We start from the raw sequence: 23,899 nt of genomic DNA, 5'->3' as shown, positions 1-23,899 counted from the left end.
TATATATAAACATACCTTAAACTTTTTTTTATTTCAGCTAGTTGCCAAAGCAACATTTCTCATTTTCATTTAGTTTAACTTGATGTTCTTAAATAACTAATATTGGTATATTGGTAATAACTATATAATATAAAAAATTATATAGACATTTTTGTAATCAACTAATAAAAATAACAAAAGCACAACAAAATTGCTAATTGAAATAAAAATAAAGTTAAAATGAAAACAGAAAAAGAAAAAGAAAAAAAAAGATTTTAAGTCTGCATGAGCAAAGAAATAAAAAGGAACATGAATCTGTTTTTAGGCCAAAGGGTTCAAAAGAAAAGGTTCAATTCAAGCAGTTGCAGGCTTTCGAAGCTTTGAGTAGGAGACCCCAAATTTGGTCAGTGAACTATTCAAAACCAATACGGTTCTTTAGGTTCTTTAGGTAGTTTTAGTTTCATGGAAAATCAAAAATCTGTCCGAACAAAAACACTGGAGCTTTTCACCTTCAGTGCTTGGCCCATAATTTTAAGTTTCGTTTGCTTTATTATTGATGTTTTGTGAAATTTGCCTCTCGTGTTTCTGTGTGCTGTAGAATATTGTGGGTGTCTTAATGGGGGCTGGTGCCAGGAGGAAGGACGCTGTGATTGTGCTCAGTTCCAGGGTCTCGGGGATCGCTGTCAAATCAGTAAGCACACACACACACACAGGTTACATTCAATTTAAAATGCCTCCATTATGCCTCCATGTAATTGTAGTAAGGTACTGTCTGATTTTATCATCTGCCACCCAGTGCTGAGCATTAGATGTGGATAAAAGAACCCTGAATTTAATTACTAGAATTCAAGTGGCATTACTCCCTGGTTCCAGTTAATCTACGTGACTATGTTTTACTGCATTTGTTGGCATTGGATTACAGATGTGCTGGGAATAGATTGCTGGTCACAAGGAGCTCTGTATGTGTGTTTAATTTACCAAGCACTATAAGGCTAGGCAGCTGGTGTGACCAACAGAATAACAGGATACTACATATACTGTATTCATATAAGCCATACTGATTACATGCCTAACAGGGCATAGATTACATGGAACACAAATATTGAATTAAATGGTTGAATAATCATTTACAAAAAATAACAAGAATTACGGTACCTTGATACTCCCACCATGGATTTTTGGACATGGTAGCATACAGTAGTAATAATGCATGTACCATAACAATACCATGTTTTTGGCCATACTGTATGTACTCTTTTGAAGAAATAGTACTTTTATTCAGCAAGGATGTATTACATTTATAAAATGGGACAGTAAAGACATTTATAATGTTACAAGGTTTCTATTTAAAAACAAATGCTCTTTCTATTCATTAAAGAATCTTGAAAAAAAATGTATCACAGTTTCCACAAAAATATTAAACAGAACAACTGTTTTCAGCATTGATAATAAGCAATGTTTCTTGAGCAGCAAAGCAGCATATTAGAAGGATTTCTGAAGGATCGTGCGACACTGAAGACTGGAGTAATGATGCTGAAAATTCAGCATTGTCATCAAAGAATAAATTACATTTTAAAATAACCATTTGACCATCGCCATTTAAATTGTAATAACAGTATTACTGTTTATACTGTACTTCTGATCAAGTCATGGCAGTCTTGGTGAGCAAATGAGTCTTCTCCAAACCTTTGAATGGCAGTGTGCATATTTTGTAATCATTCAGTCCGATAATTCCATAGTATTATAAGCACTTTATTGTGTCATGGTACCACCACAGCATTTTTTTTTTATAGGAGATTTTTGTCTTTTTTTTTAATCAGTTCCCAACCATGGTCAGGACAGGGATGGGATTTGCCGTTCATGGGGTCAGCATCATTTTGAGACCTTTGATGGGATGTATTACTACTTCCCTGGAACCTGTTCATATATCCTGGCCAAAGACTGCCATTCCACAGAGCCCCAGTATACAGTGTGGGTAAGTTACAACTGTGCCAGGTCTGTGCTATTTATGTTTCTCTTTTGATACCTGCATTGCTAATTTATTTCTCATTGGCAGGTTCATAACAGTCGTTCATGTAGAGCTTCAGTGTATTCATGTCCACGTGGTCTGACTCTGTTCTTCCCAAATGAAGAGGAAATCTATATCAGTGGTTATCAGGTGCTAAAGGGAGGACATATGTGAGTTTGGGCATTTTATTAATGTTAAATATTAAATTGAAGCTTTTTTTTAGTAAGTGAATGCAAAACTTTTGTGTATGAAATGCAAAGTTTTTTTGGGGCAAATGCAAAAGTTCATGCAATCAAATACAAAATTTCTCAGGGAAGCACAAAACTTTTGTGAGCAAACGCAACATTTTTCTATGGGTAATGCAAAACTTTTTTGAGTGAACGCAAAGTTTCTTGGGCAAGCACAAAAGTTTTGCCAGCTAATGGGATTTTTTTCAGGTGAACGCAAAAGTTTTGCAATCCAATACAAAGTTCCTTGGGGGAGAACAAACTTTTGTAATTAAAAGCAAAAAAGTTTCTCAGGCAAATGCTAAACATTTTTTGAGTAAACAAAGTTTCTTGGGGGAACGCAAAACTTTTAAAAAAGTGAATGCAAAGCTTCTCAGGGGAGCACAAAACTTTTGCAATGAATGCAAAATTTTGTCAGCAAACACAAAATTTTTCAGGGAAACTTTTGTGAGTGAACGCCAAAGCATTCAAATATGATTCTTTTTTAACCCCCAGCGGAATGCACAGTAATGGGGGACGCACATGTGACCACATTCGATGGGCGGATCTTCATGCACATGGGCTCTTGCCAGTATGTGCTAGTGAAGAGCCGCGGCAGCACCAAGTTTACTCTCACACTACAGTACAGAGCCTGTGGAGAGGTAAGAAGAGCCTCCAGTAAACACACACAAAACATCTTTGATGACAAACATACCCAGAAATGCTCTCTCATCTTTCAGTCTCAGGAACACTCTTGCATCCACTCAGTGGCTCTGGTGGTGGATGAAGATGCCAGCAGGCAGGTCACTCTCACCAGAGAGGGGGAAATTGTTATTGGGGCCAGTATGGCTGTCAATTTGCCTTACTCGGATGGTAAGGTTCTCAGTTTTACATCAGTATTGGGCCACTTTAACAGTAAATGTATTCTTATGGCTGTAGCCTATTTAGTTAGATGAAAGCACAACTGTGAGGGACAATCCTAGATCATATCTACTTTTCTCATTTTTACTAAGGCCCATTATCTTTTATTTCACATTTCGAAATGCAGTAATAAATATAATATATGAGTTTAGTTAGTTAAAAATGCTGATAAATAGTGAGATTACATAATAATAGTAAAAAGAATGGAGATGTAATTAAGAATAGTACAAAGCTATTAGTAGAGCAATAAAGAAAATGGACAGCAAAAGAAAATAAATAAAAATTAATTGAAAAATAACCAAAAATTGCATAGGAAACTAATTATCCATACATAAGAATATATAATACATGTGTGCTATTTATTGAATGAAATTTTTTTTTTAACAGGTATATATTTTTATAATTTATTTTGGGCATTGCTGTGTTTGTTTAAATTTCATAATGATTTTTCTTTAGTCTCTGCAGAAACGGTCGTATGGAGTGTGTGTCTGAAGAGAGAGGTAAACTTAGTTTTTTACTTTTTCTTTGCTCCATTTCATCAGTCTCTTTGACCCTCTATTCACTCTTACCTCTATTTTCCCTGAGAAAAAGTGTTTTCATCTTAGAGGGTCACAGTACATTCCTCAGAGGTAACGCATTGAGCGGACTGAATGCTGGACAGATCTGAACCTCAGATACACATGCACAAAGAAAGAGGGAGTCTTGTGGGGTTGGAGACGGCAAATTCCACTTTTTGCTTTTTTTTCTTGTCTGTTTGACTTTTTTCCTGACTTTTCCAATTGACAAAATAGTAGGACATTGCTCATTTGCAAGATTTGGCTGTGATTTAAAATCTTCAACAGTATTCAGGTTGCTGCATTATTAATGTGTCCATTTTAGTTTTTCAGTTCAATAGATTTGAACCATTTAGATTGAACTGGTTGCCTGTTAACCCTAATTCCCTTTGATAATTATTAGTAGTGCAATCATCACTATTACTCATACTCATGACTATGGATTTGACCACAGCCCTAACTCAAATTGCTAAACATTGGCACATAACTCTTTCCCGTATCGTTTTAAATGATACCTGAAGTCATGGGTCTTGTTGAGAAGAGTGGAAAATTTAGTCAGACTGAAGCCAGGAGTCATATCTAGAGGCCAGAATATCATAGAGACTTGGGGGTGGACATTTTTTGACTTAGTCCAGCAAGCAATCGACTATAAATTTCGCAGCAGCTGAATTAGAAACTACTTTTGCTTGGACTAGCACCACTTTAGTTTAGTTTGATATTATACTCTTTCTTTCAACCATTCTCTCTCCATCCATTTTTTCAGAGCCTGAGAGAGGAGATTGTCCCAATGGAAAAGTCTACTATAGCTGCAGTGGTCAGAGTGGGCGTGGATCTTCAGGTGTGGGCGTGGCCTGTGAACTGACCTGTCGAAACCTGATGCTGAACCTGACCTGCCCTCCCATGACCCCATGTGTACCAGGATGTGGATGTCCTGCTGGGTAATCGCTGTCATCTTTGCATTTGGAACAAATGTTTTGAAACGCATTGACACCAGAGCATGTAATGTTACACCATCTTCTTCAATTGGTGCAGGCTAGTGGCTCATAATGGAGAATGCTATTACCCGGAGAACTGCCCTTGTGCATGGCTCGGTCTAGAGTATCTCCCTGGAGAGTCAGTGGACACTCCATGCTACCGCTGGTCAGTTTGTTTCAGTGTGCTTAGCTTCCATAATTCCTGTTAATGGGTGATTCTTCAATTAGTGGAACTTTTCTGTTCCCCATCTGTGTGTCTAATTACTATTTCCAAATTAAGAGTGTTGAAAGGCTATATATGACAGAATCCCTTTTTAACTTTTAAAATGTGTCTTCAGCACCAAATCAGCATATTAGAATGATTTCTGAAGGATCATTTGACACTGAAGACTGGAGTAATGATGCTGACAATTCAGCTTTGCATCACAGGAATAAATTACATTTTTACATTACATTTTTTATGTATTTTAATCAAATAAAAGCAGCCTTGGTGAGCATAAAATACTTCTTTCTAATACATTGAAAAAGTGTTACCAACCCCAAACATTTAAAAATGTCTCCCAAAAATGATAAATGTCATCACCATTACAAATCATAACAAAAAATCCACACTATGATGCATTACAACAAAATTAACTTTATGGTTCGTAAAGGCCGTGATTATATCTTTTTTCCACATGTGATAGTTGTTTTAATATAGAAGAAACATTGTTAGAAAAAAAAAATTCAATAGTTTGAATAATCAGAAAAGCCTCTAATTGCAGAATCACAGTGTATGTGTGTATATTTCAGTAATATTTCACTTGGTTTCTCTGACTCTTTCCAGTGTGTGTCATCGTGGGTTCTTTAACTGCACATATTCACCGTGTCCAGCTGTGTGTACCATTTACAGTGACCGTCATTACCACACATTTGATGGCCTGGAGTATGATTATGTCAGCGACTGCCAGGTTTACCTGGTCAAGGTACTTCCTGAGTGTGCTTGTTTGTGACTCTAGCAAAAATGCCAAATGCACCATGCTGTTTAGACACATGTGTTGACCAGACCTATAAATCTGATATCTGTCTATTTTGAAATTAGAGACTTTGTTTGAAAGTTTGGGGTCGGTAGAAAATTCAAAAGAACAGCTTTTTTTTTTTAAGATAGAAATGTTTTTGAATCATTATAAATGTCTTTAATATCGTTTTTTTTCTTATCAATTTAATGCATATAATACTTAAGTATAATGTATTTTGCAAAAAAAAAAAAATCTTACTTAACCCAAACTTTTAAATGGTATTTACCGTTTTTAGATTACAGGCATTACTGTATATTGCCCACCCTCGACTGTAGTTATAACCATCGGCCATTTAAAAAACCCACAGTGGTCGACAGTTTTACCATGGTTTCTGCTTTTTTGTGTGGGTAAGCTTAAATGTAAGAGTAAGCATATCTTTGTGTACAAGTTCTGTAAAACGGCGACGATCGTTTGCCTTGTGTGCTGGTCTTAGGACCAAGTGGAGAGGCGCTTACCAGCTTGCCTTCAACAAAGGGTGCGTTTCACCAGTTGAACGTGTTGCACCTTTAAACTGAAGAATTTTTAACGAAGGGCTAAAGAGTGTGTGCGTGTGTGTGTGCTCTCACACGTTGCAGACTTCAGTAGGGACGGATAAAGTAGCAGGAAAAGAGATCTGCTTCTACCGCCTCTAATCTTGGGAAAATCAGAGGGGATTTTTAATTAGAACAGGGCTGTGGTAATGGAGCCAGAGTTAATGTCAGTCCCAGCACAGAAACTCAGCAAAGAGCCGCACATAACAAAGAGCAATCTGTTCCCTATCAGCCTACGCAATGCAACCTGCTACTGCCCTTAATGACTGAGAAAGTGTGTATGCATGTGTGCGTCGTTTGTGTGTGTGTGTGTGTGTGTGTGGATGCTTAAGGTGCAGGTGAATAGACTTTGGTGTCTCCTAAAGGCCAGTGATTCTCTAAGGAGTCTACTGATCTACCCGGGGGCCAGACTTTTCCATCACGACAAAAAGAAATGGCTTTAGTCTCACACACACACACACACACACACACACACACACACAACAACAACACACAAGGATTTGTTGCTATGAGCTGATGCATCAGCAATTTATATAAGATGTCACGTTTTAATGTTAAATTACTTTCTCCTATCCTAATTTAATATGCAGATATATAGATCTATAATTAAGACATTCATTGGTTGAATTCCTGAAGAGTGTAAACAAAGTGACTCTGTGGTGCTTTCAAAATATTGCTTGTTTGAGAGGTCCGACATATCAGCTTCTTGCTCAACCATTGGGATGAGACTGGGATGGGATTACCGTTCAAAAGATTGGGGTCAGTGTGATTTTACTGTCATAAAATGTTTAAGTCTCTCATATTCACCAAGGCTGCATTTATTTGATCAAACATACAGTAAAAACAGTAATATTGTGAAATATTTTTACAATTTATGAGAACAGTTTTCTATTTGAATATATTTTAAAATGTAATTTATTCCAGCGATGCAAAGCTGAATTTTCAACATCATTACTCCAGTCTTCAGTACATGATCCTTCAGAAATCATTCTAATATGCTGATTTGAAAAAAAACATTTCTTATTATTATCTTGAAAACAATTGTGCTTCTTTACATTTTTGTGGAAAACATGATACATTTTTTTCAGAATAGAAAGTTCAAAAGAACACTATTTTCTTGAACTAGAGTTAACTAGATTAGACTAACTTGACTAGAGATTTTATTATAAATGTCTTTTTCTGTCACTTTTGATCAATTTAATGCATCCTTGCTGAATAAAAATATTGATTTCTCAAAAAAAAAAAACATGACTCAAATGCTCCCATCTCCACCCAAATATAAAATCTGCCGTCGGTTAATGAAGATTTGACGGATGAACTCAGAGCTCGATTGGACTCTTGTCATGTCAGAAAGTGATAAGACTTTCAGTTTTATGGACATTGGCATCTTTGATATTACTTTGGTCACTGTTGCTATGGTAAGGAATACAGGCTTGACTCCCGTTGCACGCTACTGTAAGTTTCTGTGTGAACGGGACATTTCGAGACTCACACCTTTAACTAAATGCGGTTGTCAATCCCAAAAACTGACAGTGTGAAAGAAGCCAGAGATGATAATGAGTCATGTATCGATTGCTCACTATACTTGTGTTAATCTTGTGTCTATATGTAGAGTGTTGGTGATCCGGAGGTGTCCATCATGGCTCAAAATAAAGATTGCTACGAAAGTGGGATTGTTTGCATGAAGTACCTGCTCATCTATGTTGGCCTCACTAAAATCTACTTCAGTGACAACTCTGGTAAACCTGTGAGTACAAGACATAACCCATCTTCAGTTGTTTAATGGCACATTTGTCCTTTCACAAACTAGGAGACTATAATTGTTTCTAAGTTCAAATGCATATCTTTTAGTCTGTATTTACTGTAATCTGTCAATTTGAATTGGTTTGTGCTTGTCAGAGCTCATCTACTGTTGTGGGAAGAGGATATGAGTTTCAGCTGTGGGGTGCGGGATACTACACTGTGGTCCACTTTCCTGCTCAAGATCTGACCATTTTATGGGACCGCAAGACCACTGTCCATATTCGTGCTGGACCCCAGTGGAAGGTCAAAGCTTGTTTTCTCTCGATCATCAGTATAATTTTATACTGTATCAACCATGTATCTTACTATAATGTATTTGGCTGTGTTTTTAGGGTCAAATGAGTGGTTTGTGTGGAAACTTTGACATGGTAACAGTAAATGACATGACCACAGCTGGACATATGGAGGTCAGTAACACACAGGCCTTTGGAGACAGCTGGGCTGTTGGACAGGTATAACACTTCAGGATACTGGAGTACACTAAATGTACACTACTGTTTGAAAATTTGGGGTCAGTAAGATTCTTCTTTAAAATAAATTAGTTTTTAGCTGTGTGGAGTACTTTTTATGATGGATGAATGCACTTTATTGGACTTCTATTGGACTATTGAATCCCAACAGCCATTCACTGCCATTATAAAGCTTGGAAGCGCCAGGACATTTTTTTAATATAACTCTGATTGTATTCGTATGAAAGAAGAAAGTCATATACACCTAGTATGGCTTGCGGGTGAGCATTTTTGAGTAAACTATCACTTTAATGTTTCCTGAGCAGAAAATCAGCATATTAAAATGATTTCTGAAGGATCTTGTGACACTGAAGACTGGAGTAATGATGCTGAAAATTCAGCTTTGATCACAGGAATAAATTAAATTTTTAAATAAAATAATATTTTGCAATATTAGTCTACTTAACTGTATTTTTGAGCAAATAAATGCAGACCTGGTGATCATTAAAGCCTTGTTTTAAAAACATAAAAAAATCTCACTGACCCCCAATTTTATACAGTATGTATTCTTAAAAAATTTCATGTTAACCATGGTTTCTTCCATACTTTTATTACTAGTGTAAAAGCATAGTAAACTGTACTGAGTTACACTTGAAGTTTAGATTGACTAAACAGCTTTTATGTGTTAATGTGTGTGCAGTGTGAGAGCGACTTTGTAGTTCGCAGACTGTGTGAAGGAGATCTCAGTCGGCAGCCGTATGCTAAGCGGGAGTGCGGCCTTCTCTACAGTGACGTATTTGCTCCATGTCACAATGTGGTGAGCAGCTCTCCTCTGGGGTTTAACAACACATTTTGCCTACAGATAAATAGGCCACGTCTTACCTACAGCCACACACAGGCTGGCAGACAGCATGAGACGCAACACACTGCCTGCGATGAACCATCTGATAGATTTTTTGTGATAGAAGCTTTGAGACGGTTTGCCATTCAAATTCTGACCACTGTATAGGTTTGAAAAGCTCGAACATTCCACCATTAACCCATTCAGATGGAAGTCAGTAGTCCTGAGCAGTGTTGGGGGTAACTCATTACATGTAACGCGAGTTACGTAATCAGATTACTTTTGTCAAGTAACTAGTAAAGTAATGCATTACTTTTTTAATTTACAAGAAAATATCTGAGTTACTTTTTCAAAAAAGTAATGCCAGTTACTTTGTTTTCCCATTTATTGACTGACAAGTCTCCTGTCCCCATATTGGGAGGAATCGGAAGTGCAGAGGAATTGTGTGCGCTGTGTGAACATGATGCTACTGTAGTTCTAGACTAAATGTGAATGTGCATTAATTCATCCCACTCACAAAAAAACAGATTTAGTATTCATCAAAATGAATTAAAACATTGAAACGCAAACTCAGAATATGACGCAAACCTGCAATAATTAAATATGTTAAATAACACAAATGTATCTAATCCCATTTTATTAACCAATATCTTTGCTGCTGACCTTTGATGATCCAGTTCAACCATACTAATAAGCAAAAATGACTTTAGAGAAACTAACAATTGTGCTTCGTTTTTTTTTATTGCTGAAGAGTGTTTCTTCTCCTGCGTTCTACTGTACAGACGTGAATTTACTTTTGCTTCAGCCTGAGGTTTATTCATTACACTTTTTGGTGTTAAAAAGGGCTTTTATATTTGCTATAAATAGAACTTCTTATATTAAAAACAATCAAGCCCTGCTCATATTTAAAAAGTAACGCAAAAGTAATATAACGCATTACTTTCCATAAAAAGTAACTAAGTAACGTAATTAGTTACTTTTTTAGGGAGTAATGCAATATTGTAATGCATTACTTTTAAAAGTAACTTTCCCCAACACTGGCCCTGAGTGTGTGTTGCATAACCAATTGTGTGTTCATGACAGGCTAATTGAGATTTTAGATAGCCATTTATTGTGCGTAACCAATCCTTGTGGTCCCTCAGGTGGATGTGACCTGGTTTTATAAGAACTGTCTAACGGACACCTGCAACTGCAACCGTGGGGGTGACTGTGAATGTCTGTGTACCAGTATTGCAGCATATGCACACAAATGCTGTCAAAATGGTGTCACGGTGAACTGGAGATCCCCCACCGTGTGTCGTGAGTACAAGCACACACATAATGAAGCAAATGAACTTCTGACCCGTCAGTGTAGGTTAATGGGTCAAAGACGAAAAGTGGTTTTCAAGCATCAAAACAATTCAAGTTTAATTCAGCTTTAAATTAGAATGCGTCCTATTATAATTTATTTTGGTTTCTGTCATATAAAATTGTCGGGCATATTTAGAACCAGAATCATTAATTAAAAAACTCTATTTAAGGATCACAATGCTGCCCTAAAAACTAATAAATTGCATTTTAAATCTTTACCAATCTTTGCCACTATCCTGCAAACCACTAGGTTTTTTATCATTTAAAATATAATGAAATTTAGTATGATCATATTTTCACATTTTAAAGTATAGGTCAGAATGAGTATGTTATTTCATTTTTACATAAATATATATCTGTTACGCTGAATGAGGATGGAGCATTATTTCAACATCCATATTTTGACATTTTATATTCACAAAAGGTATTTGAAATATTAAAGCCGACACATTACTTATATTTAATATGCTTTCTATGTATTTCAAGTCACTTTTGTAAATTTAATTTGATGCAGACACCGAAATGAGATGTCTCGTCTTTGACCCTAATACTGTACGCATAGACAAACTAACATTTCTAATGCAAAACTAACCCAGCATTCAGTTTGTACTTTTTCAAGACTGCTCCTCTTTGCTGTCAGGATGTGTTAATATAACCAGACTCTGATTCTGTATTCTGTTTCAGTTGCAGATTTGTCACATTAAAAAAGTTAAATGCGCAGCTAATGCTGTGTCATGTTGCTTTTTAAGCTGGTAATGTTGAAATATTGCATGCACTCGTAATACAACCTGATTGCGGCTAATATAAGTATGTTTCTTTAAACAGCATATGACTGTGAATATTACAACCAAGGTAAGAATGATTTATACTGTTTATTTGCCTAGAATACTTCTGTAAGCACCAGAAGATCTTTCCCTAAGTTTTTTATGTATGTATGCTTGGTTAGAGCTGGGAGAGGGTCCGTTCACTCTGTCTAGTGCAGAGCAGAATGACTCTGTGTGTGTGTTTGGGGCGAATGTGAGCAGCGGTGAAGTGTTTCCCCTTCTGAGGACCAACGCTCAACCCAGCACCATTTTCCACTTCATGATCACAACTGGACTATACAAGGACCGAGCTTCCAGTGAGCACATACTCTTCATTTCAACAGCAAAACAAAAAGCAAAACGAATTGCAGAAAGAAAAAGACTAAAACTAATATGCATCATACACATGCTTTACTGCAAAATACAATGATCTGGTGTTTTTTGGAGTGGATTAGTTTGCATTAAATGCTGCTCCACACAAACTCCATCTTTGCAAGCTCATATGAGCTTATGCATTTGAAAACTTAACATGCCAACCACATTCCCAAATTTGTGATGAGAATCAAATCTGTTTTTAACATTTGAAAGCTAAGTAATTAAGACAAATATTAATAATGTTATTTTTGTACTGTAAAATCGAACAATAATAATATTAATAATAATACTTATAATCTTTTTATTTTACAGTATTAAAATATGAAATACAATAGGTACATAAATCTTAATTCATTTGTTTAATTTTTACAATTGAAAATACAATTATACAATTGTATTATTATTACATTTTTAAAAAAGGTTTTGCATTACAGTAGCATTATTGTAATAGTAATATTTCTGGTTACACTTTATTTTAAGGTATCCTTGTTACGGTGTAATTATACATTTAAATACTTAGTAATATTAATTTACTACATACTGTATACTTACTATATGGTTAGGGTTAGGATTAGGGTTTGTTTTAGGGTTACTTGCATGCAATTATGCATAATTAATTGTTATTATAATAGTAAGTACATGTAACATGTGTAACAAGGACACCTTAAAATAAAGTGGGACCATATTTCTTTATTGATTTATTATTATTATTGTATAGCCATACTGAATGGGGGAAAACAGGTTTTTCTTCCTTTTTGTCCTCAGCTGATCATATGTCTGCATCTTATTAGACAATTGAACTAAATCGACCAGCTTCTGAAAGAATTATAATTTTTTTTACATGTGGCTTATCGCTTTCATTTATTTTAAAGCTGAATAGTAGCATCTACTGATGTTGTATTTGGTATTTTGCACTGTTTCAGGACTTCCTGTTGTCTCACTGGAGTTTTGGCCCTAATACCCACAGACAAACCAACATTTCTAATGCAAAACTAACCCAGCATACAGTTCGTACTTTTCAAAACTGCTCCTCTTTGCTGTCAGGATCTGTTTATATAATAATACTTTGATTACGTATTCTGTTTCAGTTGCAGATTTGTCACATTAAAAAAGTTAAATGCGCAGCTAATGCTGTGTCATGTTGCTTTTTAAGCTGGTAATGTTGAAATATTGCATGCACTCGTAATACAACCTGATTGCGGCTAATATAAGTATGTTTCTTTAAACAGCATATGACTGTGAATATTACAACCAAGGTAAGAATGATTTATACTGTTTATTTGCCTAGAATACTTCTGTAAGCACCAGAAGATCTTTCCCTAAGTTTTTTATGTATGTATGCTTGGTTAGAGCTGGGAGAGGGTCCGTTCACTCTGTCTAGTGCAGAGCAGAATGACTCTGTGTGTGTGTTTGGGGCGAATGTGAGCAGCGGTGAAGTGTTTCCCCTTCTGAGGACCAACGCTCAACCCAGCACCATTTTCCACTTCATGATCACAACTGGACTATACAAGGACCGAGCTTCCAGTGAGCACATACTCTTCATTTCAACAGCAAAACAAAAAGCAAAACGAATTGCAGAAAGAAAAAGACTAAAACTAATATGCATCATACACATGCTTTACTGCAAAATACAATGATCTGGTGTTTTTTGGAGTGGATTAGTTTGCATTAAATGCTGCTCCACACAAACTCCATCTTTGCAAGCTCATATGAGCTTATGCATTTGAAAACTTAACATGCCAACCACATTCCCAAATTTGTGATGAGAATCAAATCTGTTTTTAACATTTGAAAGCTAAGTAATTAAGACAAATATTAATAATGTTATTTTTGTACTGTAAAATCGAACAATAATAATATTAATAATAATACTTATAATCTTTTTATTTTACAGTATTAAAATATGAAATACAATAGGTACATAAATCTTAATTCATTTGTTTAATTTTTACAATTGAAAATACAATTATACAATTGTATTATTATTACATTTTTAAAAAAGGTTTTGCATTACAGTAGCATTATTGTAATAGTAATATTTCTGGTTACACTTTATTTTAAGGTATCCTTGTTACGGTGTAATTATACATTTAAATACTTAGTAATATTAATTTACTACATACTGTATACTTACTATATGGTTAGGGTTAGGATTAGGGTTTGTTTTAGGGTTACTTGCATGCAATTATGCATAATTAATTGTTATTATAATAGTAAGTACATGTAACATGTGTAACAAGGACACCTTAAAATAAAGTGTGACCATATTTCTTTATTGATTTATTATTATTATTGTATAGCCATACTGAATGGGGGAAAACAGGTTTTTCTTCCTTTTTGTCCTCAGCTGATCATATGTCTGCATCTTATTAGACAATTGAACTAAATCGACCAGCTTCTGAAAGAATTATAATTTTTTTTACATTTGGCTTATCGCTTTCATTTATTTTAAAGCTGAATAGTAGCATCTACTGATGTTGTATTTGGTATTTTGCACTGTTTCAGGACTTCCTGTTGTCTCACTGGAGTCTGCAGAGAGGCCCAACTACTTTCTGTGTGTTACTGGGAACCGTGGGTTACGACTGGAACACTGGCAGCCTGGGGAAGAGTTCCGACGTAAGGTGACCTTCATCCACCACCAGGGCCTGTGGTTACCTGGTCGATCGTCCTTTGAGTTGTACAGTCAGAAGGGTGTCTTCCTCACTCTCTCTCATACACACGCACAAGCTCAGAACTACGACCACTCATATACCTTCAAAATCAGCAGCAGTTTTATCATTGAGGGTAAGACCGGTCTGCAAATATCTATATATCAAATATACTGTGCACGTATAATTTATCTAACCATCAGGCCCATATTACCTGTACTGATTATGGAATGGATTTAAATGTAATGCAATGTATTAAACAGAGCAGACACAGACTTACTGGAAACAGACTTATTGGAAGTGTGGATTTCTGCAGATGCATGTCATATAAGCTCATGTTACACCAAAAATACAATCAAATAACTCCTATAAACCTACAAGCTTACCAACCTCATTTGCAGTGCTTTCTCTTATGTCTCTAATGTTTATGATGATTGTGTTCCTGCATTTTAGAGAGCAGTTTTGTGATCCCCTACCGCTTGATATGTGAGTGGAAATATCATGCATGTGCCAGTCCATGTGTGAAAACATGCAACGACCCCGATGCAACACGCTGCCAGTTTTTACCTCCGTAAGACCATGTGCATATGCTAATATAATCATTTATATGACAGTTATACAAAAGGCGCTTGCTAAGGCAGGTATTATACATTGTCATATTTCAAAACCAAAAGAAAGATATTTATGAAAATTAAGTCTTAGGACAGTGGTTTTCATCCAGGGGGACGGGGCCCACAAGGGGGCCTCAAGGATTTAAATTAATAAATTATTAATATAATAAAATAATCAAACTAATCTGATTTAAAATGCTTAAAAAACACATTAAATCTAGATGTAAACGGAAATTTATTTTTATATAATACAATATAAATATAATAAATACTAAATGTAAAATAATTTAATTTTTTAACATTAATAACCTCAATAACTGTGTTTTTAACTGTAGAACATACAGTACACTTCTTGAAACTTTTGAAGTTACAAAATGAATCATGGTTAATTAATTTAATTAAAGGCGTGGTTCATTGCGATTTCACTTTTTTAACATTAGGTAGTGTGTAATGTTGCTGTTTGAGCATAAACAATATCTGCAAAGTTACGAAGCTGAAAGTTAAATGCAAACGGAGATATCGTCTTTTAAAATCCTGGCAGTTTAATGCCTACAAAAACGGCTGGTAGGGACTACAACGAGTTACTTCCCGGGTTTGTGACGTAACAAACCCAGATAAACCCCGCCCTCGGGAGAAGGCAACAAAGGGGGCGTGGCCATGCTGCGCTGCTTTAGAGAAGAGGAAGAGAAAACTAGAGGTGCACTTAATAATCTATTCATATATGAATCGCGATTAAGTTTCAAAATCAATGTTCTAAATACTGTTCCTCGCATTCCCCTGCTGTGCACACGCTCTGCATCTCTCTCTCTCTCTCATTCAGCTCAGCTCCAACAATGAACTGTTACAATTATACACTTATTTTCACATAGCTATGAGAAGCGTTAAACATGGACGTGCATGCAGTTGCCGTACTGTATTAAAGCTTTAATCAGGATAAAACTGTATATTAAAAGTTAACATAAGCAGTAGCATTTACAAATAACAGCGTATCTAAAAGTATGAGACAACAACAAACAAAAAACATAGACCTACCATTAAAAGCTGTGCTTGCAAAGGTTCTGCCCGATCCTCTTCAATAATATCCTCTGCTTCTCAATCGGGCTCAAACTGATAAGCGATATTAACGACGTCGTTGTTTACAATACAACCGGAGCACATGCCGCTGAGGGGAGGGGCGGGACGTTAGACGCACACTAGAGGCAGTTTAGCCAATCACAACACACTGGGCTAGCTTAATTATGGTTAAAAAGGTAAATTATGTGAAAAATAATGCGTTTTTAAAAAAAACAAAGCATTAAGACATGTTAGACTGCACCCCATAAACACAATCAAGCCTAGAAAAAAAACAGTGAACGACCCCTTTAAAATAAAATTTTAATGAAAATCATCAATGAGGATAATGAGGACTACAAAAACAATAAACCAAAAAACTAAAACATCTGGACATATTGTGATATTTTTGGGGTGAGTATATACTTACAGTATTTGTCATGAAAATCATGTCACAATGCATAAGAAAATGTTAAACAGGCTTCATGTTTTTTAATGCAAAATCTAATATTATGAGGAAACATGACCTAGACATATTGTTATGAGATTCACCCTCACAATTTCTTCAGAAAAAGTCAAAATCCAAACCTGTTGTCTTTCACTCTCTGATCTGGTTTAGGGTTGAAGGTTGTTTTCCACGCTGTCCCAAGTCTATGCTGTTGGATGAAGTGACCAGGCGGTGTGTTTACAAAGAAGACTGTACGTGTGAATCCATCATATGCATCACTTTCATCATCATCCTATCTTTTATAAACATTTATGCACACTGTTAGATTTGTCTTAGCACCTGTGTTGTTTCTGATGTGCTTGCAGGTGTGATACTATCTCCAACTCCGACTCCTTACATGTTCGTGACCCGATCAAACAGAACCACAGCGGCTCCGACCTCTGCTCCTATAACCACAACTACAACCACAACAACTCCCTCCACCACAACGGCAACAGCAAGCACCGCTCCGAGCACAACTGCCAGTACTACAATCATAACTACACCTTTGGAAGCAGAGGATTTAATTGGCAGCCCAACTACACCCACATTACCACCAACCACACTCTCTTCAACTTTGGCCACCACCACCTCCACTGAAACTCCCACAACTCCCTCTCCACCAACCACAGAACCCCCTCTAGTCAGCACTGCCCCGCCCACCACCACAGCCACGCCCACTACAGAGCCCATAACAACACTTTTTACCACTTTATCTACCTCAACCACAGAGGTGATGACCACACCCGAGCCCACCACCGAACCAGAGACGACCTCTCCGACAACCACCATCCCACCCGCTACAACCAGCACTGTTATTACAACTGAGACCACAACTTCAGAACCGACTTCAACAACCATCACCGCGGAGACAACATCTGTCTCCACAGCAACCGAGGAGCCCTCGACTACTACAACAGCAGTACCAACAACCTCTGAGATAATGCCTTCACCCTCCCCTTCACCGGAGACAGCAGGAATAACAACAGTGCTTACTCCGTTCCTTCTACCCACAGGGCCCTGCACTGTAAGAGTTTGTGTGTTAGGGTTGCTCATTCTTATTAAATATTTTCATTTTGTAGTATTTGATGATATTCATGATCAAATATACTTTAAATATGAAAAGGAACAATGTTCTTAGTGTTTAGTTCTTTTAATGGTTTTTGAATAAACAGTGAATGAATAATAGCCATAATACAAATACATTTAATGGACAAGACATCTTTCTTGTATTGCTATTGTTAACTAAAACTATTAAAAATCATTTTCATTAATTTAAATAAAGCTGAAATTAAAAAAATGAATAAAACTTAAAACTTGATTGATTAGAGCTTAAATATTTTAAATCGAAATATAAAAAAAATACTGAACTAATAAAAATTACAAAAGCGGATAACTATATTAGTAAAACTTAAACTAAAACACACATATCAGTCTTGATCTCATGGGTTGAATTAGTTTGAATCGGTTCAATAGCTCACTAACTTATTCAGAGAATCGTTTGTTGACTCAATCCTTGAGATTGAAGTTAATAAAATGAATGAATGAAACTTAAAAAAAAAAACGTACTTACCTGTATGTCCATCTGAGACTCATGAGACTTAAATTGGTGTAATTGGTCAGTGGTTGTTCAGGCAACAACTTGTATTTAAAGATTAAGAATCAGAGAATTGTTAAAATCCCTAGTATGTCTGAGTGTTCTAAGAAAAATATGTTTTGCCTTTGATATGTTTTGAAAAATATGTTTTGATTCATCTTCCCTGAGATATCAGTGATGGATTCAACAGTACTAAAAGTGAGAGTTGACGTCTCCCATTCCCCTCCCTGACATCTTCAAAATGAGTCATTAATTTATATAGGGTGAACACTTCTACCATTCTTAACTCTTTGTTCTTGAGTCATTCCTGTCTGCTTGCCAGGATGTTGATGTGAATAACTGTACAGTGAATAACTGATAAATCTGGCATAATATAACTCAAAAACAAAAAAGATAATTAATCAATGCATCCCTTCTAAAAATCATCCAGAGGTGCCTTATATCGTTTTTGGTGGTGGAAGGGTTTATATGCTTTCTAACTCGTGAACGTCTCTGTTTTGTATCCTTACAGCCTCCATATTCATTGCGTGTTGACGAGTGCAGTGAGTACATCTGCTTTAATGGACAGCTGATGCTGCACAATTCCTCTCAGCACTGCAGATACAACATCAGCCAGCCTCAGTGCAACCTGCTGGGGACCCCGATCCAGACTAACACAGACCCCTGCTGCCCACTATGGCAGTGCCCATGTAAGACATACACACATGACCATTCAGATTTGCTCTAGATGGGAGGTGTTTATATCTGTGGTGTTTTAGTTTTATTTATATTCTATATTCTATATTAATATTATTTCTCTATTTTTAGTTTTCTTTTTCATTTTTAAGCTATTTTTAGTAATTAGTATTATTTTCAATATTTCTACAGTATATAGATTTGATTTATTTTCAATTTCAATTTTAGTTTTCAGTTAGTTGCAAAGGCAACATTTCTCATTTTCACTCAAGTTTTTTTTATTTTTTATTTAAAGGTCTGTTCACACCTAGGACTATAACTGATTACTATAACAATAACGATTAATATATAGTTTTTAAAATCATTCTAAATCTATAAGAATAGCCACAACCATAATGACAATAACACAGAGAAATTATATCATTGGAATCACTTTCAAAACAATTTTTTTTCCAGCTGATGAACACTAAAAACTTTGTTGTCAGTCTCCGTCCTGCTTTAAAGATCTCAAGCATTTAAAGCAACAGACGACAAAACTGCAACGCACACTTATAATAAACAGAACATCATTGTGCATTGGTGTGGAAGCTAATAAAGTTATATTTATAGTTATCGTTCTTGGTTTGAACAGGCCTTAAGTTTTTCATCTAATATTTGTATTTTATTTCAGTTACTGAAAACAATTTTTAATAGTTTTAGTTAACAATAACAACACTGATTAAGTTAAATAAAGTGTTCTTCAGAAACGCTTTATCATGTTATTGGTGTTTAATGTTTGACTGTGTTTGTGTTCTGTCAGGTCGCTGCTCTATAATCTCTGACCTGCGTGTGATCACGTTTGATGGGAATAATGTGGCTCTGTATGATATCGGTTCTTATATTCTGGTCCACCTGCCCAGAGAGAAAATAGTCGGGCACATTGAGAAATGCCTAACCAGTGAGGTAAACCCAAGCTAACACTCTACCATGAGGAAATATGCGGTCTTCTATATATGCTTTTTACATTTTATTAAATGCTTGGCTTTTCCTTCCAGAGTGTGAACTACATCAGAAGACCCGTGAGTGTGTTATTAGCATATTTATGTTAAAATGTTATCTATTATAATCATCCTAATGAGGATGACAAGCTCGTGTACTTTCTCTCTTCCTGTTAGACTCCCTCTGGTGGAACCTCTGGTCTGTGTTTTAAGAAGCTGAACATTACAACTCAGTCCTACAGAATTATGGTCAACCGCTTGGACCGGAAGGTAATGCCTGCAAGATTTGACGTGTTTAGTCATGAAGTCATGTTGTTCTGAACACAACAAAACACAAACCTGTATTATTATATTAGCTATTATTTCAGCAGCCATTAGATAATATAAAATTGGTTTGCTGAGTAAAATCCCAAAAAATTGCAATAGAAATTCTCATTTATTTAAAAGTCAAAATTGTATCATTATTCATGCATCTTGTGTCTCCGCTTAACTGTGGCTCATAAATGTGATTTACGTTGCTGTGTAACAAGGGTTTGATCTGACACAGGTGTCGGTGAATCAGATTACGGCCCGGCTTCCTCTCACCAGACAGAACCTCCATATTGATGACACCGGGACCATGTACATCATTAATACACCTGGTGGGATCAACATAAAGTGGTACCACAGCACTGGCATCATGGTCCTACAGTACACGGCTCCGGATAACACCTCCACTAGGGGGCTCTGTGGTCAGTGTATTGTACTCGCATTTTGTAGACAAATAATAATATAATATCCTACTTTTCACAATATGTCCAAATCCAGATAAAAAATGTCCCACCCTGTATGAATAGCTATTTAGTTTCATTCTGAAATACGTCACATTCTGGACATTTTTTCATGTTGCTTTTAATAACAGCCTTCGGTCATTTGTGGTCATATAAGCGTGTTTGATGTATTTGGTTTTCTTTCTCAGGATGTTGTGATGGTAATCCAGCTGATGACCTGCGGCTGCCCAACGGTACTGTGGTCCGGGATGTTGAGGACATCCCAGTGTTTCTGCACGGATGGATGGTGGATACATCAGAGGATACAGATTACTTCCGCAGAGTGGGAGACAACTGCACCACCGGCAACTGCTCCAAATGTTTCACCATGCTCAACCAGAGACCTTTCTCTAAATGTCACCACAAGGTACAACACACAAGCTTGAATACATATTCATGTGCAAACATCCCACTTACATCCATTGCGCAAGCTGTTTGTAAATACGAGTGTTTAACGTTAGCTATAAAATCTTATTTAGCGTGTTCACATTTTAAATAATTAAATAATCATTACATTTTCGATATACATAATTTGGCCCACATACTGTATTAATCCTTATAAAGGGGTTGTTTTACCCTTTCCCCCCTCATTTTTAACTATGTTGTTATTGTTGACTAAAACTAAAACTATTACAGATCATTTACATTAATGAAAAAATAAAGCTGAAATAAATCAAATATAAATATTAGATTAATAACAAAAAAAATAAAACAAAAATTTGAAATGTTGCCTTGGCAACTGAATATAAAACCTAATTAAAAGTAAGTAAAAGTTTGAAGTTGAAAAAGTTGAAAAGTTGAAGTACTAAAATTACTCAAATAAAAATAAATCAAAGCAAAATAGTAGCAAAAGCCCATAACAAAAATACTAAAGTAAACAAATTAAAATGAAACCTGAAATATAAAATAAAGGCTAATTCAAATTATTAATAAATACTATAATAGTATATAAATAGTACTGAAACAACACTGACATTTTGCTAATATTCTGGGGAAATATAGAGAAATTTCATCTCCACTGGCTTGTGAAAGTTCACATTTAGCCTACATGTGACCATTTTATCATGGATGATTTTTCCAAATGTTGTTTTGAAGGTTTCTCCAGAACACTTCTGTGATAAGATATGGGCTGGTGACCTACATTATAAAGAGCATGAGTGTGACTTCCTGGCTGCTTATGTGGCCATTTGTTACACGCATCAGATCTGCTTCAGCTGGAGGAAAAGCAACTTCTGCCGTGAGTGTGTTTACAGATACTCTACTAGTCAAATGTTTGGACGCATTTTCATAAAAACCATCTGAAGGTTTTTGCTTAAATGCTTCACTTTTGACTGGTGGCATATTTATTCACTTTTGCATATGTGTATGTGTTTGTACACGCAGCACTCAAATGTCCTCCTGGTAAAGAATATAAAGCCTGTGTGAATACATGTAAGACTCGAACATGTCAAAACCGAGATTACTACGAGGAGAGCACCTGTTCTTCTATCAGAGAGGAGTGCGTGTGTAAAAGCGGCACCATCCTGCACCGAGCAGACTCCGCCTTCTGTGTCACCGAGGACCAGTGCGGTGAGAATGCCACACTATGCATTTGCGTGCATGTAAAAGAAAGTGCTGTTTGCCTTAATGGCCTGTTATTTCCATGTGATCAGTGTGTACGGATAACGATGGTGCTCCACGCGCCCCGGGTGAGGTGTGGAACGGCTCTCTGCGTGGCTGCTGTCTGTTCAAGTGTCTGGAGAATGGTAGTGTGGTTCCTGTGGAACCCGAGTGCAGTTATGAACCTGCCCCGCTGTGTGAGAGGGAGGGAGAGTATGCAGTTGATGTGCTGGAGGAAGGAGTCTGCTGTCCTAAGAAGATTTGTGGTATAAACACTCATGGATGTATACTTCACAAATACGTCAGAAATAGTGTACAATCCTGGCACATTTGATGTACTATTTTTTTATATATATATGTGACCCTGGACCACAAAATAAGGGTACATTTTTCGAAATTGAGATCATCTATGCTGAATAAATAAGCTTTCCATTGATGTATGGTTTGTTATGATAGGACAATATTTGGCCGAGATACAACTATTTGAATATCTGGAATCTGAGGGTGCAAAAAAAATCTAAATATTGAAGAAAATCGCTTTTAAAGTTGTCCAAATTAAGTTCTTAGCAATGCATATTACTAATCAAAAATTAAGTTTTGATATATTTACGGTAGGATATTTACAAAATATCTTTATGGAACATAATCTTTACTTAATGTCCTAATGATTTTTGGCATAAAAGAAAAATCTATAATTTTGACCCATACAATTTATTTTTGGCTGTTGCTACAAATATGCCCCAGCGACTTAAGACTGGTTTTGTGCTCCAGGGTCACATGAGCTGGAAAGCTCTAATGTCCAATGCTAATCTCACATTCACATTTAAGAAATTCGTGTTTTTACTCTGCGATTGTGTATAAATATAAAAAACATTTAGATTTTTTCTTTCTGTATGAATTATTTTTATCCTGTTTTGCTGACCCCTTTCACTTTTTAAATATGTTTATTTATTTTATTTACCCGTTTTTGTTCTTGCCATGAAAATGGCCTTAGATGCCGACATGGAACAAAACAACCAAATGAATAACAAAACAAATCAGATACGCACATTAAAAATGTACGGTATTTTTCTTCCAAGAAAATGAACCAAAATATGCATGACTAATGCTTGTGTCTTTGTGTGTAGAATGTAACCTCACCATCTGTCAGAGTGAAGTGCCCAGCTGTGAGAATGGAGACAAGCTGGTGATTGGCTACAGCGCTCTGTCCTGCTGTCCCGAATACAGATGTGGTAAGAGTTCATGTGATCCTTACTCTGATTGGCTGTTTATTTGATCAGTGGACAAAGGTCAGTCTTCTGATTGGTCTCTGCTAGAATGTGATCCGCTGGCATGCCAGAGTGTTCCTGCCCCGATCTGCAGAGAAGATCAATTCCTGGTGGAGGTCAGAGGGGCACACGCTTGCTGCTACAGCTACATGTGTGGTAATAATATATTATAAATACTTGAATACTACAGCTGACATTCTCATCTCTATGCTAACAATACATTCATTTATATATTAAATTATAATTAATAATAAAATAATTATCAGAAGGTTGTTTTAGTATTTTATATATACAGTATATATATATATATATATATATATATATATA

The 23,899-nt window shown here is 36.0% G+C and overlaps 1 protein-coding gene across 1 annotated transcript in view; it reads left to right on the top strand.

Annotated features, from left to right (window-relative positions):
* Positions 1-23,899, top strand: part of LOC107600679 (otogelin-like protein) — a 35,257-nt gene that overhangs the window by 1,849 nt on the left and 9,509 nt on the right. Inside the window, exons 2-31 of the mRNA XM_016292638.1 lie at positions 578-670; positions 1,800-1,954; positions 2,036-2,137; positions 2,934-3,066; positions 4,432-4,606; positions 4,701-4,808; positions 5,469-5,607; positions 7,843-8,004; positions 8,163-8,276; positions 8,366-8,485; positions 9,183-9,299; positions 10,466-10,622; positions 11,499-11,525; positions 11,620-11,793; positions 13,202-13,375; positions 14,357-14,635; positions 14,953-15,070; positions 16,780-16,859; positions 16,974-17,674; positions 18,756-18,933; positions 19,719-19,861; positions 19,954-19,977; positions 20,074-20,166; positions 20,444-20,627; positions 20,855-21,072; positions 21,801-21,942; positions 22,089-22,274; positions 22,358-22,570; positions 23,432-23,536; positions 23,621-23,728. Coding sequence (XP_016148124.1) covers positions 578-670; positions 1,800-1,954; positions 2,036-2,137; positions 2,934-3,066; positions 4,432-4,606; positions 4,701-4,808; positions 5,469-5,607; positions 7,843-8,004; positions 8,163-8,276; positions 8,366-8,485; positions 9,183-9,299; positions 10,466-10,622; positions 11,499-11,525; positions 11,620-11,793; positions 13,202-13,375; positions 14,357-14,635; positions 14,953-15,070; positions 16,780-16,859; positions 16,974-17,674; positions 18,756-18,933; positions 19,719-19,861; positions 19,954-19,977; positions 20,074-20,166; positions 20,444-20,627; positions 20,855-21,072; positions 21,801-21,942; positions 22,089-22,274; positions 22,358-22,570; positions 23,432-23,536; positions 23,621-23,728 — 4,722 coding nt within the window. The remainder of the gene's footprint in view (positions 1-577; positions 671-1,799; positions 1,955-2,035; positions 2,138-2,933; positions 3,067-4,431; positions 4,607-4,700; positions 4,809-5,468; positions 5,608-7,842; positions 8,005-8,162; positions 8,277-8,365; positions 8,486-9,182; positions 9,300-10,465; positions 10,623-11,498; positions 11,526-11,619; positions 11,794-13,201; positions 13,376-14,356; positions 14,636-14,952; positions 15,071-16,779; positions 16,860-16,973; positions 17,675-18,755; positions 18,934-19,718; positions 19,862-19,953; positions 19,978-20,073; positions 20,167-20,443; positions 20,628-20,854; positions 21,073-21,800; positions 21,943-22,088; positions 22,275-22,357; positions 22,571-23,431; positions 23,537-23,620; positions 23,729-23,899) is intronic.

The sequence above is a fragment of the Sinocyclocheilus grahami genome, unplaced genomic scaffold (assembly GCF_001515645.1).
Source record: "Sinocyclocheilus grahami isolate Dianchi unplaced genomic scaffold, SAMN03320097.WGS_v1.1 scaffold14.1, whole genome shotgun sequence".
In the NCBI taxonomy this organism is placed as follows: domain Eukaryota; kingdom Metazoa; phylum Chordata; class Actinopteri; order Cypriniformes; family Cyprinidae; genus Sinocyclocheilus; species Sinocyclocheilus grahami.
Note: the sequence above shows the minus strand (reverse complement) of the source record. Positions and strands in the feature narration are given on the sequence as shown.